The sequence below is a fragment of the Megalops cyprinoides genome, chromosome 5, assembly GCF_013368585.1.
Source record: "Megalops cyprinoides isolate fMegCyp1 chromosome 5, fMegCyp1.pri, whole genome shotgun sequence".
Lineage (NCBI taxonomy): Eukaryota > Metazoa > Chordata > Actinopteri > Elopiformes > Megalopidae > Megalops > Megalops cyprinoides.
The window spans coordinates 28,307,875-28,324,683 of record NC_050587.1 but is presented as its reverse complement, the minus strand read 5'-3'; the positions used below and the strand labels follow the sequence as shown (position 1 = coordinate 28,324,683).

The 16,809-nt window shown below is 40.9% G+C and overlaps 1 protein-coding gene across 1 annotated transcript; it reads left to right on the top strand.

The window, feature by feature from the left end:
- Positions 1-654: 654 nt before the first annotated feature.
- Positions 655-6,640, top strand: drg1 (developmentally regulated GTP binding protein 1). The gene is made up of 9 exons (XM_036528992.1): positions 655-830; positions 1,687-1,810; positions 2,616-2,791; positions 3,013-3,082; positions 3,655-3,824; positions 3,977-4,107; positions 4,413-4,580; positions 5,233-5,355; positions 5,737-6,640. Exons 1-9 carry the CDS (start codon positions 792-794, stop codon positions 5,834-5,836), a joined length of 1,101 nt encoding a protein of 366 aa, XP_036384885.1. The 5' UTR covers positions 655-791; the 3' UTR covers positions 5,837-6,640.
- The last annotated feature ends 10,169 nt before the right edge of the window (positions 6,641-16,809 follow it).

Below are 16,809 nucleotides of genomic sequence, written 5' to 3'. Positions count from 1 at the left end.
TTCTGTAGTGTATCTGTGACAACACGTTACTTGGCTTCTTGATGAAGAAGGTAAGGGGGCAAATGTGACGCAGCAAAAGCAATACTTAACTCAGCGTAGTAAATTTTAACCTTTCTGCCTCGTTTATCTGATGATTCATTGATGCTTGGAAAGGTGGCTGGGACAGCCACCTGATGGACCTTACCAAAAATAACTGACTGATTAGTTTAGCAGTAGGAACTTCACTGCCTTTTGCTTACACCCTATAGAAATGGCACATCATCAGCCGCGACGAACACAAACCGGTAACTTGAGGCTTGATGATGTACCTACAGCGATACAGTGAAAGTACATAATTGTAAGTTACATGTTACTATACAGAGAGGAATTAACCACTGTTCTTTGATCCCTGATATTATATTAGTCCCCCCATTTGTTTGTCCGATATTTTCGAGTAGCATACAAATTTTAAATCTAAATAAATTAACTAAGTATTTTTTCTTCAATAAAAACCAACAAAAATATACGTTTGTTAAATATAAAATGTGAAGACCAGTGGAAGCTAAATTTGGCTTTACAAGTTCAAGATGTACTAATTCAGCCCACATACAAGGGGGCGCCATCTAAAATTATGATTTGTCAAAAGCACGTACTTCGCGCGAGACTTTTTCCCAGCACTAGCTAGCACGTTGCACTTGTGTGCCTGCACAGTATGAGCCATACCTTGTGATGAAATAAAGAATCAAGACAGACTGTAATTCTCTAGCTAACTACTTGCCTGTCGTTCAGCTGGACATCACCTCACAAGGAAAATGAGTTTACTGGCCAAAATAGCGGAAATCGAGGCGGAGGTATGGTGATAAATGGCTTATGGCTCATCGTAAGCTGTCGGTAGCTAGCTAGCTAGCTAGCTGTCACATCTTGGGCCCTTTCATTGAATTGTATCAAACGCCGACATAATCATTATTTTTGCTGCTATTTTAGCTGGAGCCTAATACTTGGTTATGTATTTATGACAGTGGCAGTGACCTGCATCGTGGGGTGGAACGAATGAGTCGCTGCGGTTCTCTTTACTGTTCTGTGATGTTTTGTCTTGCTCTCTAGTAGCTAACGTTACCTAGCTCTTCATTTAGTCGGGATATCCTCGATCACTCATGCACGTTAACTTCACAAGTTAGCTACCCGACTACATTGCCGATTGTTCCTGGCGCTAGTCACCTGAGGTGGTCAATAACATTAACTAGCCAGTAAGATAAACATTTTGACGTGTCACATCACCTAGTTCCCTGTTACACCCTCTGTGTTACCAATCCAGGCAACGGAATTTAGTATGTTCATAGCTAGTTAGACTATCTGGCTAGAGAGAAGTCAAGGGTTGTAACTGTTAGCCAGGCAGCGGGCATATCGCTTTTTTTTTAAAGGCAGTTTTACAAAAAAATAATTAAACGTCAGTTCCGTTATGATTTTGCCACAATTGTGTAGCTTTTATTGGACAATTTGGTCTTAATTCAAATGAAGATAACAGCTGTCTCTGAAAGCATGGGGTGTGGTCAGTATCACAACAATATCATAACATACTAAAAAATTTCTTCATAAATGTGACAGAAACTGCATTTCCAGGCATGCAAATTACGTATGTGATTTAAATGGAACAGTAGTTAGGTGAGGCGCACTGACAGTGACTGCCCCTCCGCTGTGTTCTTGTAGATGGCCCGCACTCAGAAGAACAAGGCCACGGCCCACCACCTGGGGCTGCTGAAGGCACGACTGGCCAAGCTGAGGAGGGAGCTTATCACACCCAAAGGTGGCAGCGGTGGAGGCACGGGGGAAGGTGAGAGAAGCCCGGGTGACACCTGCCTCTTGCTGAACCTTAAAATGTTTCAGATGTGTCATCCTCAGCAGTGGTAAAGCACAGTCTACAAACTGCAGCAGACAACTGCAGGCACAATGGATCTGTGCATTTGAAGCTTCTAAACCAATATAAAAGACACCACCTGAGCAGACTATAAACCCTTAAAAGCACATCACCTGGGCAGAAGCAGTTTATCCACTGGTAAGGTCTTAACATAAGACCCACCATGCCTTTCACTGCATGGCAATAAAAATATCAAAAGAACTGATTTTTTTTTTTTTTTGAGTGCCAAAATCAATGTTGCAGATGACTGGAAGTCTCTCTGTATCCACTTGGTTCCAGGCAGAAGAACCCAAGTATATTCATTCTGATATGGCTGAATCCTAATCACTCCGCTTGTGGGATTGTTCCCTTATGAAATTATACACGTTTATGTTCTGTAGGCTTATAAGGCCAACACTTTCCTTTGAATATCTGGGTAGAAAAAGCCATAAACATTTTTTGAAGGTTTATGCTTAAGGTGCATCTTTTTTCCCTAGTCCAAAATATCAGTTGATTGCTATGAAAGGAGTTGTTATTACTCTGACCTGTGATTTTAGTGAAGCAGTTCAGGGGGAGTGCATGAGGTCGTACCATTGTGCTAAACAGGACAGGGTTTGGATTTCCCTCACACTCCAGTTTGTCCTCACAGGGGCTGCGAGGGCCTTTTCTGTAAGTAAAGACAGGTTTAACACTGTATATGTGCCACCCGCAGCTGTGCTCAGCATCTCTGGTGTGTTGACAGGATTTGACGTGGCAAAGACCGGAGATGCCCGCATCGGGTTTGTCGGTTTTCCCTCTGTGGGCAAGTCCACCCTACTGAGCAACCTGGCTGGTGTCTACTCGGAAGTAGCAGCCTACGAGTTCACCACGCTCACCACTGTTCCTGGCGTTATCCGCTACAAGGGTGCCAAGATCCAGGTGCGCACTGGTCAACGTATTATGCAAAGCCTTGCTTTAGATTTTGGCAGTAGTTGCCTGTAGGAAGTATTCTTTTGTGTTCACTGCTGATTGTGATTATGGATGGATATTGGGTTTTAATTTTGTTTAAGATGACTGATGGAATTTAATTCTCTATAACTTGGTTGACTTCAGAACCTTTTTACTGAGTTGACTGTGTGCTGTGCTGCTCTGTGTTCCAGCTTCTGGATCTTCCTGGGATCATCGAGGGGGCCAAGGATGGCAAAGGCAGGGGCCGGCAAGTCATTGCAGGTAATAATAATGAGTACAGGTGAGAGGTCACCATCAGGAGTGTCTTCTTTCTGCACTGTATCAAGTACCTAGGTCTGAGTCTCCCACTAAATGCATATCATGAAGCAATCAGTACTGAAGCATTCTAATTGGCACAAATAACCAAAAATGTTGCCTGGGAGGGCACTGGGGACACACCCTTTGGCATGGTATGTAACATGAAGTGTCTGAGTAAATATCTGTCTGTATAAATGGATAACATGTTAAAACTGACAGCTATAGAAGTTGCTCTAGATGAGAGTGCTTGCCACGTGAACATAATGTAATGCAATATGAAGCGGGAAATCTAGAGGCATATCGGTTAGAGGTAAGATGAAGTGAATGGGATCAATAGTAGCTGTAGAGGGGGCAAAGTGGAAAGTGAATCAGGCATACTATGAAGTGAATTCCTCCAGAAGGATTTTCATGTGCTTATGGGTGTGTCATGCTCAAGTAGTTTAAAGCACCGGTGACTGTTGTCTGTCACATACATGTGCATAACACTCAAACCCCAGCCCTCTCATGAGGTTTTTTTGTGCAATCCCCTCCTACAGTGGCTCGAACCTGCAACCTAATTCTAATTGTGTTGGACGTGCTGAAGCCACTGGGACACAAGAAGCTAATTGAGCATGAGCTGGAGGGGTTTGGGATTCGCCTCAACAAGAGGCCACCTAACATCGGTTTCAAGAAGAAGGACAAGGGCGGCATCAACTTCACGGCCACGGTACATCATGCAGTACACTTAAGTAGATCTGGCACATGCTGAAACCCTCAGCTTGCTGCACCCACTAAACATGGCTCTCCGTCCATCACACCGCAGTTTGGAGGGTCCACACCACAGAGGGTTTTCATTTAGTCTCTCTGTGTCCGTCTTAGTGTGCCCAAAGCGAGTTGGACGCAGAAACGGTGAAGAGCATCCTGGCTGAATACAAGATCCACAACGCCGACATCACCCTGAGAAGCGACTGCACGGCAGATGACCTCATCGACGTGGTGGAGGGTAACCGGTAAGTAGCAGGGCCATCTCTGTGCTACTGCAACCCCATTTGTTGGGAATATTCGGGGTAAGGTGTAGTTGTATGGAACAGGGTTTGTAAATTAAAGGCTGTTGGTTCAGTTTCTTGGTGAGGTACTTCTGTTGTATCCAAGGGCAAGCTACTTAACCTGAATTTGCCTCAGTAAATATCCAGCCACATGAAGGAGTAACATAAAAATTATAAGCTTTATGTAAGTTGCTCTGGATAAGTGCACCCATTGAAGAGGACTGTAATGCTCTTCGTAGGCCAAACTCACCTTCTGTCTCTCTCGCTAGAGTGTACATCCCCTGCATCTATGTGCTCAACAAAATCGACCAGATCTCCATCGAGGAGCTGGACATCATCTATAAGGTGCCCCATTGCGTACCCATCTCTGCGCACCATCGCTGGAACTTCGACGACCTGCTGGAGAGGATCTGGGACTACCTGCAGCTTGTGCGAATGTAAGCTCTGCTGTCTGGGTCTCCAGCAGGACATGGGGGACATCAGGGCAGTTTAGTAATGGCTGCATGGCTACTGTGTATAGGCTGCACATGTAATCAGCAGTCATTTTTGACTTCCACAGGGTCCTTTTTATTCTACATTGTGATTTGTGATTCATTGTCAAGTGAAAAGGGTTACGCTCCTGACAAATGTGTCAGTCTTGCACCAGTAACTGATTGTCTCACCCATTGATGCAGTTTTTGCTTTCTCACATTGTCTGATCATCAGTCATGTAGTTTTTCCCCTACCTTTAAAAAAAAAGGGTAGGCTACTCCAACCACAAAATTGTATGCACTTCAACACATCTGTGAAAATCCTGTGGAAAGCCACAAGGTGGCACTGTGGCCACAACTGGAGAAATAGCTGAGGGAACAGCTGTCAGAGAGCAATGATAGAACAACTACTGAAACAGATTACTAGTCTACCATTGTCAATCACCTGTGAGGCACTGTAGCTACATACCTGCATCATTTTGTATCACTGTTATTAATAATGACTGTAAACAGCACGTTAAACTAATTTTGTAAACCAAAGTTACTAATGCTTGGTAAGATTTACTTAGAACAAGGCAGCGTTGAGTAATGTTGAGTTTATTTGGGTTGTGTTTTGCAGCTATACCAAGCCCAAGGGCCAGCTTCCAGACTACACGGCACCTGTTGTGCTTCCAGATGGAAAGACTTCTGTGGAAGACTTCTGCCTAAAGATCCACAAGAACCTCATCAAGGAGTTCAAGTAGTGAGTATCACCTGAAGAGTGGGCTGCACTACATTTAAATGGTGTTACTATTCCAAACTGTTTTATGTTGTCAGGCAAATATCCTAATGGCTGTAGGGGTCTGTCTTTTATTCCACTATCACTGAATACATATTATCTGTGTGGAAAATATCCAAAACTTAACTCTACCCCTTACCATTTGTGACAAATAGCACCTGCTGGGGAAAGATTAATAAACTTTGCGTCAACCAAATTGATATTTTCCGTACTCCGCCCCTTCCACGGGCATTCATGACCAATCGTTAGCGTTCCAGACTGAGCCGGTCGTAGAAATTGCCAGTAAACCTGATGCAACCCCTTGTCATAGAGCTGATTAAAAATGTCTAACACCTCTCCCTGCAGCGCGCTGGTGTGGGGGACGTCAGTCAAGCACAACCCTCAGAAGGTGGGGAAGGACCACATCATGGAGGACGAGGACGTCATTCAGCTCGTCAAGAAGTAAAGGGAACGCGCCCGCGCCCTGCTCCACCCCGTAGCACCCCACTGTCACCAAGCACGAGAAGGGCCTGGAGGGTGCTCTCATTTGAAATCTTCTAGGGTTCTTACACAGGCATAACACTGATGAATTTGGACGTGTATTTGCGTTTAAAATACAGATTCAGCCCTGCACGGACCTTTGAAAGTAAGGAAACACCATGTGTCTGTGATAGGTGTTCTTATAAGAATATTTCAAATTGAAAGGAGTCAAAATGTTGATGATCAGCAACTGTGAAGAAGCATTTCTGGAAAAATCAACTTATGTGATAGTGTCATGACAGTTCTTAAAATTGATCATCATGAACGTTCGTCTCCAAGAATAACAATATTTGCTTTTTAGTGCAGTCTCATGAGGAGAAGTTATGCTCTTTAGACTGCTGTAATTCATTTGTTGATGGAACAACTGGTGGTGTTTGTATCTTATGAACTTTGGTTCACCCCCTGTAAAAATTCACATGTCCTTCCTGAAAAGTCAGGGGCAGTCCTTATACTTACTGTATATAACTACTAAAGGCCTTTTCCATTGTGTACAATATTACCTGTTTGCCAAATACAATGCTTGAGACAAGTAACTGCTCACACATAATTGACAGGTAGTGACTAGCCAATCAGCAGTCATTGAAAAACGAGCCCCCCACCATTCTCTTGGACAAAGGCATGCTGATCCATCCAAAGTTTAGGGTAGAAAATGAAGAATCTCTTAAGATGGACAAAAGTTTGCACGTAAAGACAGTGTGGCTCAGATACATTTGTCAAGAATAACGTGTGAAATTCATCCCTGTTTGCAGGTGTAAAATAAACTGCTATGCTTAAATCTGTTGTGCTTGTCTGTTCAAGTTCAAGAGTGAGAAGAGAACAATATTTTGAAGGCATGTTTTCATCATTTTATTTGTAGCCATTTCACAATCGTTAAACTATTTGTCAATCACATTTATAGAACATTTTTACAATGGACGTTGTCACAAAGTGACACAGCACAATTCATTTTCCTGAACTGATCAAAAAAAAAAAAAAAAAATTATTCCCTGACACCAGGAGGTTGGTGGTCTGTTTATCTTGGTGTTCAGTATTGTTTACATTGAAGAGTTTAGTGAAGCAGTTGACTACATGACTATCTAGCTTGATAGTCTAGTTATCTTTATGGTTGGTTAGTTAGCTAGCATGGGTACTGTTAACCACTGATATGACAAATGTTGGTCTCATGAGCTAAATCAATCTAAATTTGTTGGTTGATTAGCCCAGATTACTCAGTCATGCGGTTCTTAGCCTATAGTTTGTGACTAGATTTTGCCTCAACTGTACAATTACTCACGAGGTGAATGGAAAACAGATGCTTGCAAAGGAAGAATGATCAAAAACAAGTAGGATTGTTTATACCTACTTCACAAGGAAGAAGTAAAACATCATTATAGCTGGAGACAAGCCTCTTGCAGGCTGTGCTGACAACTGAAATTCAGATCCGTTTCCATGTAGTTTGATAATCACAGCAGTCAGCCTGAGATCTTACCAAGAATTTGAATACACTGTGAATTTGATCAGAGAGAAGCCAAATCGCAGACAAGCTGGAGTATGAAATATCTTGGTTCATGTGGAGCTTCTTGACCTTTCTAGACCCTGTAGTGTTTTCTGGAATATCAGAGATCATTATTAAATTATTAACTGAAATGCTTAGTTATTATGCACTGGGTTATATTTACAATTCAATTTTGGATCCGAGAAACACTGAACTGGAGACTGAGCCAATATGCTTTGTGGGGTTTATATTAAGTGGTATAAAATCTATTAACCATCACAAGACCAGAAGTAGCCAGGGGAGTTTCACTCCAAAGGAGGAGGGCATCCATCTGATCTGGGTGTCAGAAAACTCCAAATCCAAGAATACCTTCCACTGGAGGAAACAGAAGTCATAATCAAAGCGAGATAGTGCTCAGTGAGACAGACTAAAAGCAGTACTGACTGCTCTGTCCAAGACAGCTGAAATGGACCCGAGTAGTTCAAGCTGAAATTTAAGCATAGTAATTTACACTGCAAGAGGGGTGGTTTTCTCTTCCCCACGTATACAGGGAAATGCTACCAAGTCCTGTGTGTGGAAGAAGTAGCGGTATGCAGTTACCCACAAAGACAATATAGCTTTTCATGGGTGAGAAAAAGGGAGGGGAAAGAAAGAATCAGAAAGAGAGAGATGTGGTAAATACCCTTCCTGATTCATAAATATCAGTGATCAATGACACTGACCTGGAGGGTAACATGCCTACCATACCAGGGTCTGGTGATAGCAACCATTATGATGTCATAATGGATGTGTCAGATGCTGACTTACTCAGGAAGGAAGCTTTGTGACAATTCAAAGTTGTCACATTTGGTCACTGCACGTCACCACTAATCAACAAATCTAACAAAGGTGCCACATCCGACATCAACCCCTCTTTGAAAAAAATCTCTTTCCTGGCAATTTCCTGACATCGCTACCCCTTACTTGTAAGCTGTTTGAAGAAACAAACAAAAAAAAAATTGCCACCCATGGCAGAACGTGAAGGTGAGAGAATCGAGCAGGAAATGGAATTTTTCATCAGAAAAGCCACAAAATCTGACTATGCAGTCTTCCTCCTCACATTCCATCAGTCTTACAGAACCGTGCTGCAAATGCTGTCCTAAATCATGATGCTTTATTTATTCTGCTGAATACAGGCGTATTTGGCAAAGCACTGACAATGGATCCTAGCTGTAGCGGCACCCCACGAAAGACAATTATTCAGCATCGACTCAATTCAGAATCAAACAGCACTGCAAAACGTTGCGCCAAGCCTTTGTGTGCATACAGAGGCTGACCGTGAATTCAGTTCAGCATGAGATTATCACAGCTTCAACATTCTTCAACAGGGCTGTTGCTATGATTGTGGAAGAATACAAAGTAGCTTTATTCTACATTTTAGTGAACATAAGAATATGTTGCAAATATTCACCACAACATTGCTCAAATATCTGGGGTTATATTTCACCTCAAACATGAGGCCTTACAAAACCCACACACGTAACAGACTGGCAAAAAAGGTAATCTCAGTGTGAGGGAAGTATTCACAGTTTACCAGTCCAAAAAGAAAAAGAAACAAACAAAAAAAAATCCACTAAAAGCAAACTCCAGAAATCCATTTACAGTGAAGCGATGCAAATAATTTAATTTAAGCATTGAATTTAATTGCTTTTTATCCTCAGCTGTACAAACAAAGCTTTTAATTAGCTGCTTCTACTTGGCCTGCCAGTTTCTGTTTTCACTTCTGTCTTTAACCACACTGTATTATGGCCAGAAAGGGGATCTCATGACTATCTTTAGGTGCTACGTGAATGACATCTGCTACATTCATATAAATACGAATGAAAGTGTTCAAAGTGGCCTGTTAAACACATAAACTGTCACACTGAAGACACAGCGATGAAATATGACAGAAATGTAGAATACCGAATACTATTTTACTAAGCTGTCTTCAAATGGTTTCTTCATACAATATATCTCTTAATTAATTTATTTATCACACTGTATGCTAGATGCATAGAGAAATTTTCTTGAGAAAAAAAAAATCAGGTGGTCCTGCTCCAGTTTTTCATGTCTTTTGCTGCACTTAACTATAACTAACTATACACTACTGCAACATCCAAATATTATTGAACGACATGTGAATATTGCCTGAATGACAGTGCCGACAAAGCAAACACAAATCTCTGCTGTGACACAGCTGGAACTGCAAGAGTTCCTGCTCCTGTGTAAATGACTTCAAGCAGGAGGGCTGCTTGCTGCTGCGATAGTGGGATGCATCAGATTGGATGATCCGAGTGTCAGATTCTGAAAAGCTGCCAACGAATGCAGAGCCCTGTGTCTCCTTCACAGTTTGAAAATCATTACACTGTCATCTAAGAGCGGTGGTCCAGAAAGTTCCACTCCAGTCTGACCAATCGAATCCCTGTGTTGAGACAGCAAAACCATTCAAGTTCCAGATGAACAAGAGAAGAGCTGCAGTACCGATGCTCAGGATGAGGAAGGAGAGAGACTTTCAAGGACACTGGATGCCTCGGAATACCCTCAGGGCTATTCTGAGATGGGTATCACCCTGAGGACTAATCCAATATGTGACAATCTGCACGGATAAAGAGATCAAACATACAACTGAATGAAATGTGATATCCAGAGTACTGATAAATCCAGATTTTGGTGTGTGGTACCAGGCTGTGTGATAAGAGACACTCAAGTATAGTGTACTTGATTTACTTGGTTTTTTTGCACTGCTCCCTTCTGTATTTTTCTCTCTTCTCTTTTCTCTGCAACAAATCTGATTATAAATGTATGAACTTGATGTGGAAAGGGACAGTGTACACTGTCTACTGTGTTATACAGGATAATGTATCAGTTTTCATATTGGCGCAGTGGTGGATCATTCATTTGTGTAAAAACTTGTGTAAAAAAAGGCTTTGGGAGCAATGCTTTAGTCGAATTTCTTATGCACGCACACAAAAATCAAGAGTGTATTGCAACAGACACAGATTCTTAAGGTGTAATCGTAACAATTATATTTTCAGAAATCGAAATAAGGCCAAAATATGTGAAAAATATTCCTAATATGAAATGTTACGAAAAGAAAATTATGGTAAAAAAATTTTCTTAAAATGGCTGATTCATACTACCCCAGCTTGTGTGATGCCAGTTCCCTCAGCGGCGAGGTGACATCATCGAATACGGAAAGGAGACTGCAGTGGGTGCGCAATAGCCCTCCGTGCTAACAAAAATGCGCATCCTAAAATTTTGTCATTTTATACAACCATTCCTACAATTTTGAACAATACACAATGTGGTAGTGGGCGATTAGGTGGTCCTTTTGCTGACTAACAAGTGTTCTCTGGTCTGTGTATGTGTGTATGTGTATGTGTGTGTGTTTGTGTGTGTGTGTGTGTGTGTGTGTGCGCATGTGTGAATGAACATCCTTAACTTGAATGCATAGCATCCTCATCTGCCATGTATATGAATTAGGGATGGCAAAATGCTGATTCTGTACATGGCATGAGGTACTGGCAGAAACATTGTGACTGAGGTTTAAAAGCAAGGTAGTTTAAATTAGCCTTAAGCATTTACTTTGCGTTGATGCATCCCTTGTGTGCCCCTGCTGTCTGGGCTTAACCTCCTTTGTTGCTGCTTGGATTGTAGTAGTTTATTCTTACTGAGCATCTTAACTGGTAGAGAAGTATAGACAACAACTGAATAAATGGCAGAACATGCTATGTTTCTGAGACCCTGTTTTGTCTTTGTAATAACACAGTCTTAACAAGAAAGCATTTATAAATGGAATACTCCTGACTTCCAGTTATTTGCCATGCAAATAAATGAATCACAATACATGCATAGTGGTGACTGTCAGTGCTGTGCCATTATGTGCAAGTTTCCCACCACTGATGGTACCTGGGAGACTGAATTGAAAGAAACACTTTCGTTTTACAGATTCGGACAGCAAAACGGCCCGAGAGGTTTCGAGGCGTTTTCTGCTCGCGAACAAAAAAAAGGGCCTTCGGACTCCTCCCTGCCCCCCACCCTTCCCTCCTGTAAATTATAGCAGCACTTTAACTAATGAAACAGTTTGAGTCCAGGCACTAATAAAAGCCATTAAGTGAATAAAGCACTTCCCCCTCTAATGAAATTAAAGTCCCTGCCCCTTTGCAGAGGGGAGACACTGTATTAATATTTATAAAGTGAGGGACCAATGCCTCCCTCCCAGACTTCCTCAGCTGCCCACCCATTTCCCCAAGAGAACGTAACTCCTACCAAGCCCAGGGTGGGGGCGGGGGGTAGGAGACGCACTAAAGACACTCGGTCCTCAGTCCGGTTCAGTCTCCCAACGTTGAGCGCCTCCTCTCCTTCAGACCCCTCACTTCTCTTTCTGTCTGCCCTGGGATTGGCAGAGCCCTTGGTAGGTGTGGAGTGGAGGCAGAGGGTCCAACCAGCGGGACGATCTTCGTGGACATAAGCGTGGGACGAGGCGCTTGGGTAAGAGACTCGGTAAGGTACGAAATGTTGGAGACGTTGGGAATTTGTTGGAAGGGTAGATGTAAGATAAGCTCATGGTAAGGGCAGCTGTCATCTTCTTATCCAACATCTTAGATGACTACTCAAGATATATACATATATATTTTTTGGTTTCCACTGTAGTTCCAAATGGAAATCAATAAAAGAGAATCTTCCATTTACTGCAGCGGGTTCAGAAGGTGCTGTCATGCAATTTTCCATACCATCTCTCCGCAGTATTGGGTGTCCCTTCAAAGCGCAGGGGAAGACAGCTTTCATTCAAGATTAGGAAATGGAGGGTCAAAAGCAACGCTTGCTCAATTTGATTTGAACAGCAATTGGCAGAAGAGACTATAAGGTAAGGAAGTGTATCGCACAAGGATGATTGACAATTACAGACATTTGTCTTTGAGGGGACATGGTGAAAATGTATCCAGTGGTTATGAGGGACCTGACAAATTTGGACAAATGAAGGTAAGATCTCAAGAATAAGCATATCCAGTTACTTCTTGCATTCTTCATGAAAACATATTTTATCTCAGATATTATTTTGAACACGATTTTCATTTCTTCTGGACTTTTTCGTTTACCATATTCATTCCAAAATGGCCATCTGTTCCATCGCTAAAAATCTGTTGTGTTTTTATAGCTTATTGATTAAGTCCGATGTCCCATTTATTTGCTTTTGTTTGTTTTGTACTTGTCCAAGGTTGTGTCCATGCCAACACTAGTTAAAACAGGGAGTAGATCAGCACTCTAATCATTCTTACTCTACACAGAAAGCCCTCGAGGGGAATAAAAAGTAGGGAAGTAACGTGATTATGAAATTCACCAAGGGGAATGCAAATTCACTTTTTGGAAGGGTAATTCATTTAGTATGTTCAGACAGCATCCTCATAAGCAGAATGGTTCACCTCGCTTTGGACCCAATTTATTTAACAGCCTTTTATACCATTAAGTAAAAAGGTTGTTTTTGTGATTCTGTGTGTGAACGCGCTGAACGTTGCCAAGATGTAGCCAACAGCAGGACATCCTAGGTTGCGCTAGGCTTTTCTTTTGTCTTCTTTGCTTTTGAGTCATGACATGTCCATTTCTCTCACTTTCTGTCTGAAATGAACTGACAGCAGGCTCTCTGAAAGAGCTCTTGAAATTGTTTGGAGATGTTTGTATTTTTGCAGTTGTTTAGGCAGTTGCACTGCAGCTGGTGTCTGGAAAAAAGCCAGTTTATGAAAGCAATATAGATTTCATTATTCAACTATTTTAGTTCTCACAACTTTATTCAGCTAATGATAGGGTAAGTCTATAAAAATGCATTTTCACAATATCTTTTTTATAGTAACTAATAATGATAATGATAATGGATTTTTTTTTAATGTAACAATGTGAAGACTGGCTGAAGGCGGAGTTAATGCGCAGAAAGGGCGGTTCCAGAATTTTTCCGCAGTGAGAACATGACCTATGACTAATCCTTTTTTTTTACCTTGCAGATATTTGTGGCTGTGCCATACTGTGAACACTTCTCCACTGTCTGTGACACTCATTCGACTCTTCACTCCTTGAACACCCTACAATCCTTTCCTTCACTAAGAAAAGACGAAGAAGAAATTTATTTTACCTGCCAAAATCAATATTTTTGCTCCACTGTACAAGAAATCCAGCTTCTCTTAAGTAACTAAATTTGAGGTAAATAGATGATAGCGCTGAAAGCATAGACATAAATTGAGATGTCAAAAAATGGCTTTTTTGGGTTGTGGGTGGTAATAAAAGCAATTGGTCTTAACTGGAAAGATGGGGCGGAAAGAGCAAAGGACATAAAGGAGCTTTCTTTCATCAGACCACAGGAAGAATGAATGAAGGGATCAAGGCATAACAATGTCAAACACTACAGGTCTCTGTGGGCAAACAGTTTTCCAAAAAATTTCTTTCAGATTCATTCGACATTCAAATGAGAAATTCTTTTTAAGGTTGTGTTTGTCATATAAATGCTATTGGCTTACAGTTAACTGGGTGTATGGTAATCAGGGGAAGCTCAGTTGCAGCCTTTTCCCTTCTCCAAGCTGAATCAAATACACAGAGGGAATTCTCACTACTAAACGCCTCAAATTTCTGCCCGGGACCCCATTGTGCTTGATCTAACCATGTGGTTCCAGTTTTGTCCATGGTTCTGCCAAGCACTTTGGAGGCTTGTGGTCACTTTCCTCCTTAGGTTGGTTTCCTCTCACGCCAGTCCCAGATTCAATGTCACCTTCTGTCTCCAAGCTTCAATTTCCTTATTTGCAGCAAGCTGATAAATGTATGCTCAGCGATACTGAAGTTACTGTTATATATCAAAAATAATAAATACACTGATTTCAGTTTCAATTTAAGGGATTATGTTGGAAATGTTCTGGGAGCATAACATTTCATTGTGAGTGAAAATTCAGGTACTGTGGTTTAACAATGCATGAAAGCACACACCAATAAGTTTCCTGCTTAGCTTTGGCATTTGCCAGAGATGGCAACAACTATCAAAACACCTCTGTGTCTGATCTGCGCTTTGTTAAAGTGATAAAAGTGTGTTGCTGCAATACTACCATTAAAATCTAACACCTGGTCATGTCTGGTCTTAAGAAACTGGTGAGTGAAAAATAATCGGCAATTGTCTGGTACAAATAAGAATTGAAGATTATCACAATAATTGGTCATTTGAGGTAAAACTGCATGGAAATTATTGTAAATAAAGTAAATACTTATTGTGTGTCCATGAACACTGATAATTTTGAGAATTGCCTGTTTATGGAGCACTGTGCTCTCAGCCATGGTGAACTGGGAAACCTTGGTGTGTTACATCATTTTATAGTAAACTTAACATATATAATAAATATAATAAGATGGAGCCCTGAAGTTATTTTTTTCAGCTTCTGCAATGGTGCTGTGCATACCACTCTTAGACTGGGAGGATCATTTTTCTGCATTGCTCATTTTTAAAGCATTGGACAGCTACATACCGCAGTGCCTTGTGCATAGGACTCAATATCATTTAGCTATTTCTCCTTGAGAGGTATTGGTGCCTCAGATTTATGAATTTATTACGAATATCATCTCTAGCTAATAAATGTATCTTTAAATGTACAAATTTGTGGAAAAAGAGGCTCTACATAATTGTAAAACTGACATATTACACACACACACAAATATTACAAGGAGAGGCAAGGCAAGTCAAAAGACTTAAGACTTAAGACAACTGCTGCACCTTATTTGACCTTTGTTCTGACAAGCCTTTCCACCACATTGTTTTAATAACATTTTGTAAATGGTCAAAGGAAGGGCTATGTCATTGGCGGTTGTTGTGTTGCAGTAGAATGGCTCCATCTGTTGGAGTTCAGCTGCACAACAACCAATGAGACTCCTGAATCCTGGATAATTAGCAGAACGCTGAAGCAGACACCCCTAAATCATTTTGCAGATATAAATACTGCATCTGCACCACATGTGTATTGAGTATCTTCAAGAAATGACTAGTCAATAGATCAGTAAGTCTGTCATTCAGTGGAGAAGTTAAAGTGCGTTGTATGGCTTTAATTATCTTATGGTTGGAAAACCTCATTAAGGTTGGTGTCCCCTAAATTAACCAAGGAACTGAACACACTTTTGATTGGTAAACATTTTTGCTATCCAGCCTATTAAAGGGAGAGACAAGACATGAATTTAGCCTCAGACTACATTTTACATGCTTTATTTTCATAGTGTGGCTGTTCTTTAATAAAATGATAAATGTTTTCATCACAAACTGGTGTGTTTGCCAAGTTTTACAAATCAACTCATGTATGTGCAAAAGTCACCTTTATCGCATCAAAATGGGTTCACATCGAAGATGAAGTTGTCACCGCATGGATTACTGATAAATCAATTAAAATTCTGGACAATGTGTTCACCTTTAACTATAAACCTGGTGCAATGAACATTTACATTTACAGAAATCAAAGCAAAAATGCATTCCTCAATCTGACGTAGACTGTAACTTAGCGTTACCAACAATTTTTATCGAGGCCAAGATTATGTAAGCTGCCTATACATGACAATAAAACAAACATCATTACCTATGAACTTGACATAAATCCTTCAAAACAGCTAACACTGGAAATACTCTCATGTCCACTGAGGTGCTGCATTCACTCCATGCATGGTATTGCTGAGCCTTACAGCTGTTGTATTTGTATTCTGAGGATGCAAAAAGCTACAAGAAGCAGCACAGCAATCAACAATCTAGATGCCTCTTCCATCTCTTTATTACTCTTGACAATAACTGCCCCTTCTGGGCTCTAAGCACTGTCCTGTGTTTTAGTCAAACACCATTCTTTGTATGTTTGTCACCCATGCTAGAAATGCAGCAACGATGTTCATCATAATGGCCAGCCACCATACTCATCTGGGATGTGTTCTCCGTGTACTTCGATGTCAAAATACATTATTTTGCTCCAAGAAAGACAATCAGCTGTAGTGGCCAAGACAAGAAAGTTTAAAATTCATTCATGATGCCATATTTAACTACATGTTAACACACATGGCAACATGTAAAGGATCTGAGGAATATTTTATTAAATTGGTAGCTAGAACTTTCAGGAGTCCACAGGTGGTCAAAGTAGTAGCTAGGATTCTATCTGGTTTTGTTTGCAATTTCAAAGCCATTTTTTATGACAATATTATTATATTAATTTAGTTTTATTTATTATGACAAGGTATGAGAATAACATTAGGACTTAAAATGTCCCAAATAATTAGACAAGTGCTATAAAAGTAACTAAAGTCCAAGTAAAGAAGTCACCTTGAGCCTCATGTACTTTCTTGAGTTTACACTGGTTTCTGGAACAATATGAACCTCACACCGACTTACCACCTTATCTGTGGTTTTGGTC

Coding starts and splice junctions, on each gene's coding strand:
- drg1 (XM_036528992.1), top strand. CDS start 792: ATGAGTTTACTGGCCAAAATAGCGGAAATCGAGGCGGAG. Junction 831..1,686: donor TAGCGGAAATCGAGGCGGAG/GTATGGTGATAA, acceptor GTGTTCTTGTAG/ATGGCCCGCACTCAGAAGAA. Junction 2,792..3,012: donor ACAAGGGTGCCAAGATCCAG/GTGCGCACTGGT, acceptor TCTGTGTTCCAG/CTTCTGGATCTTCCTGGGAT.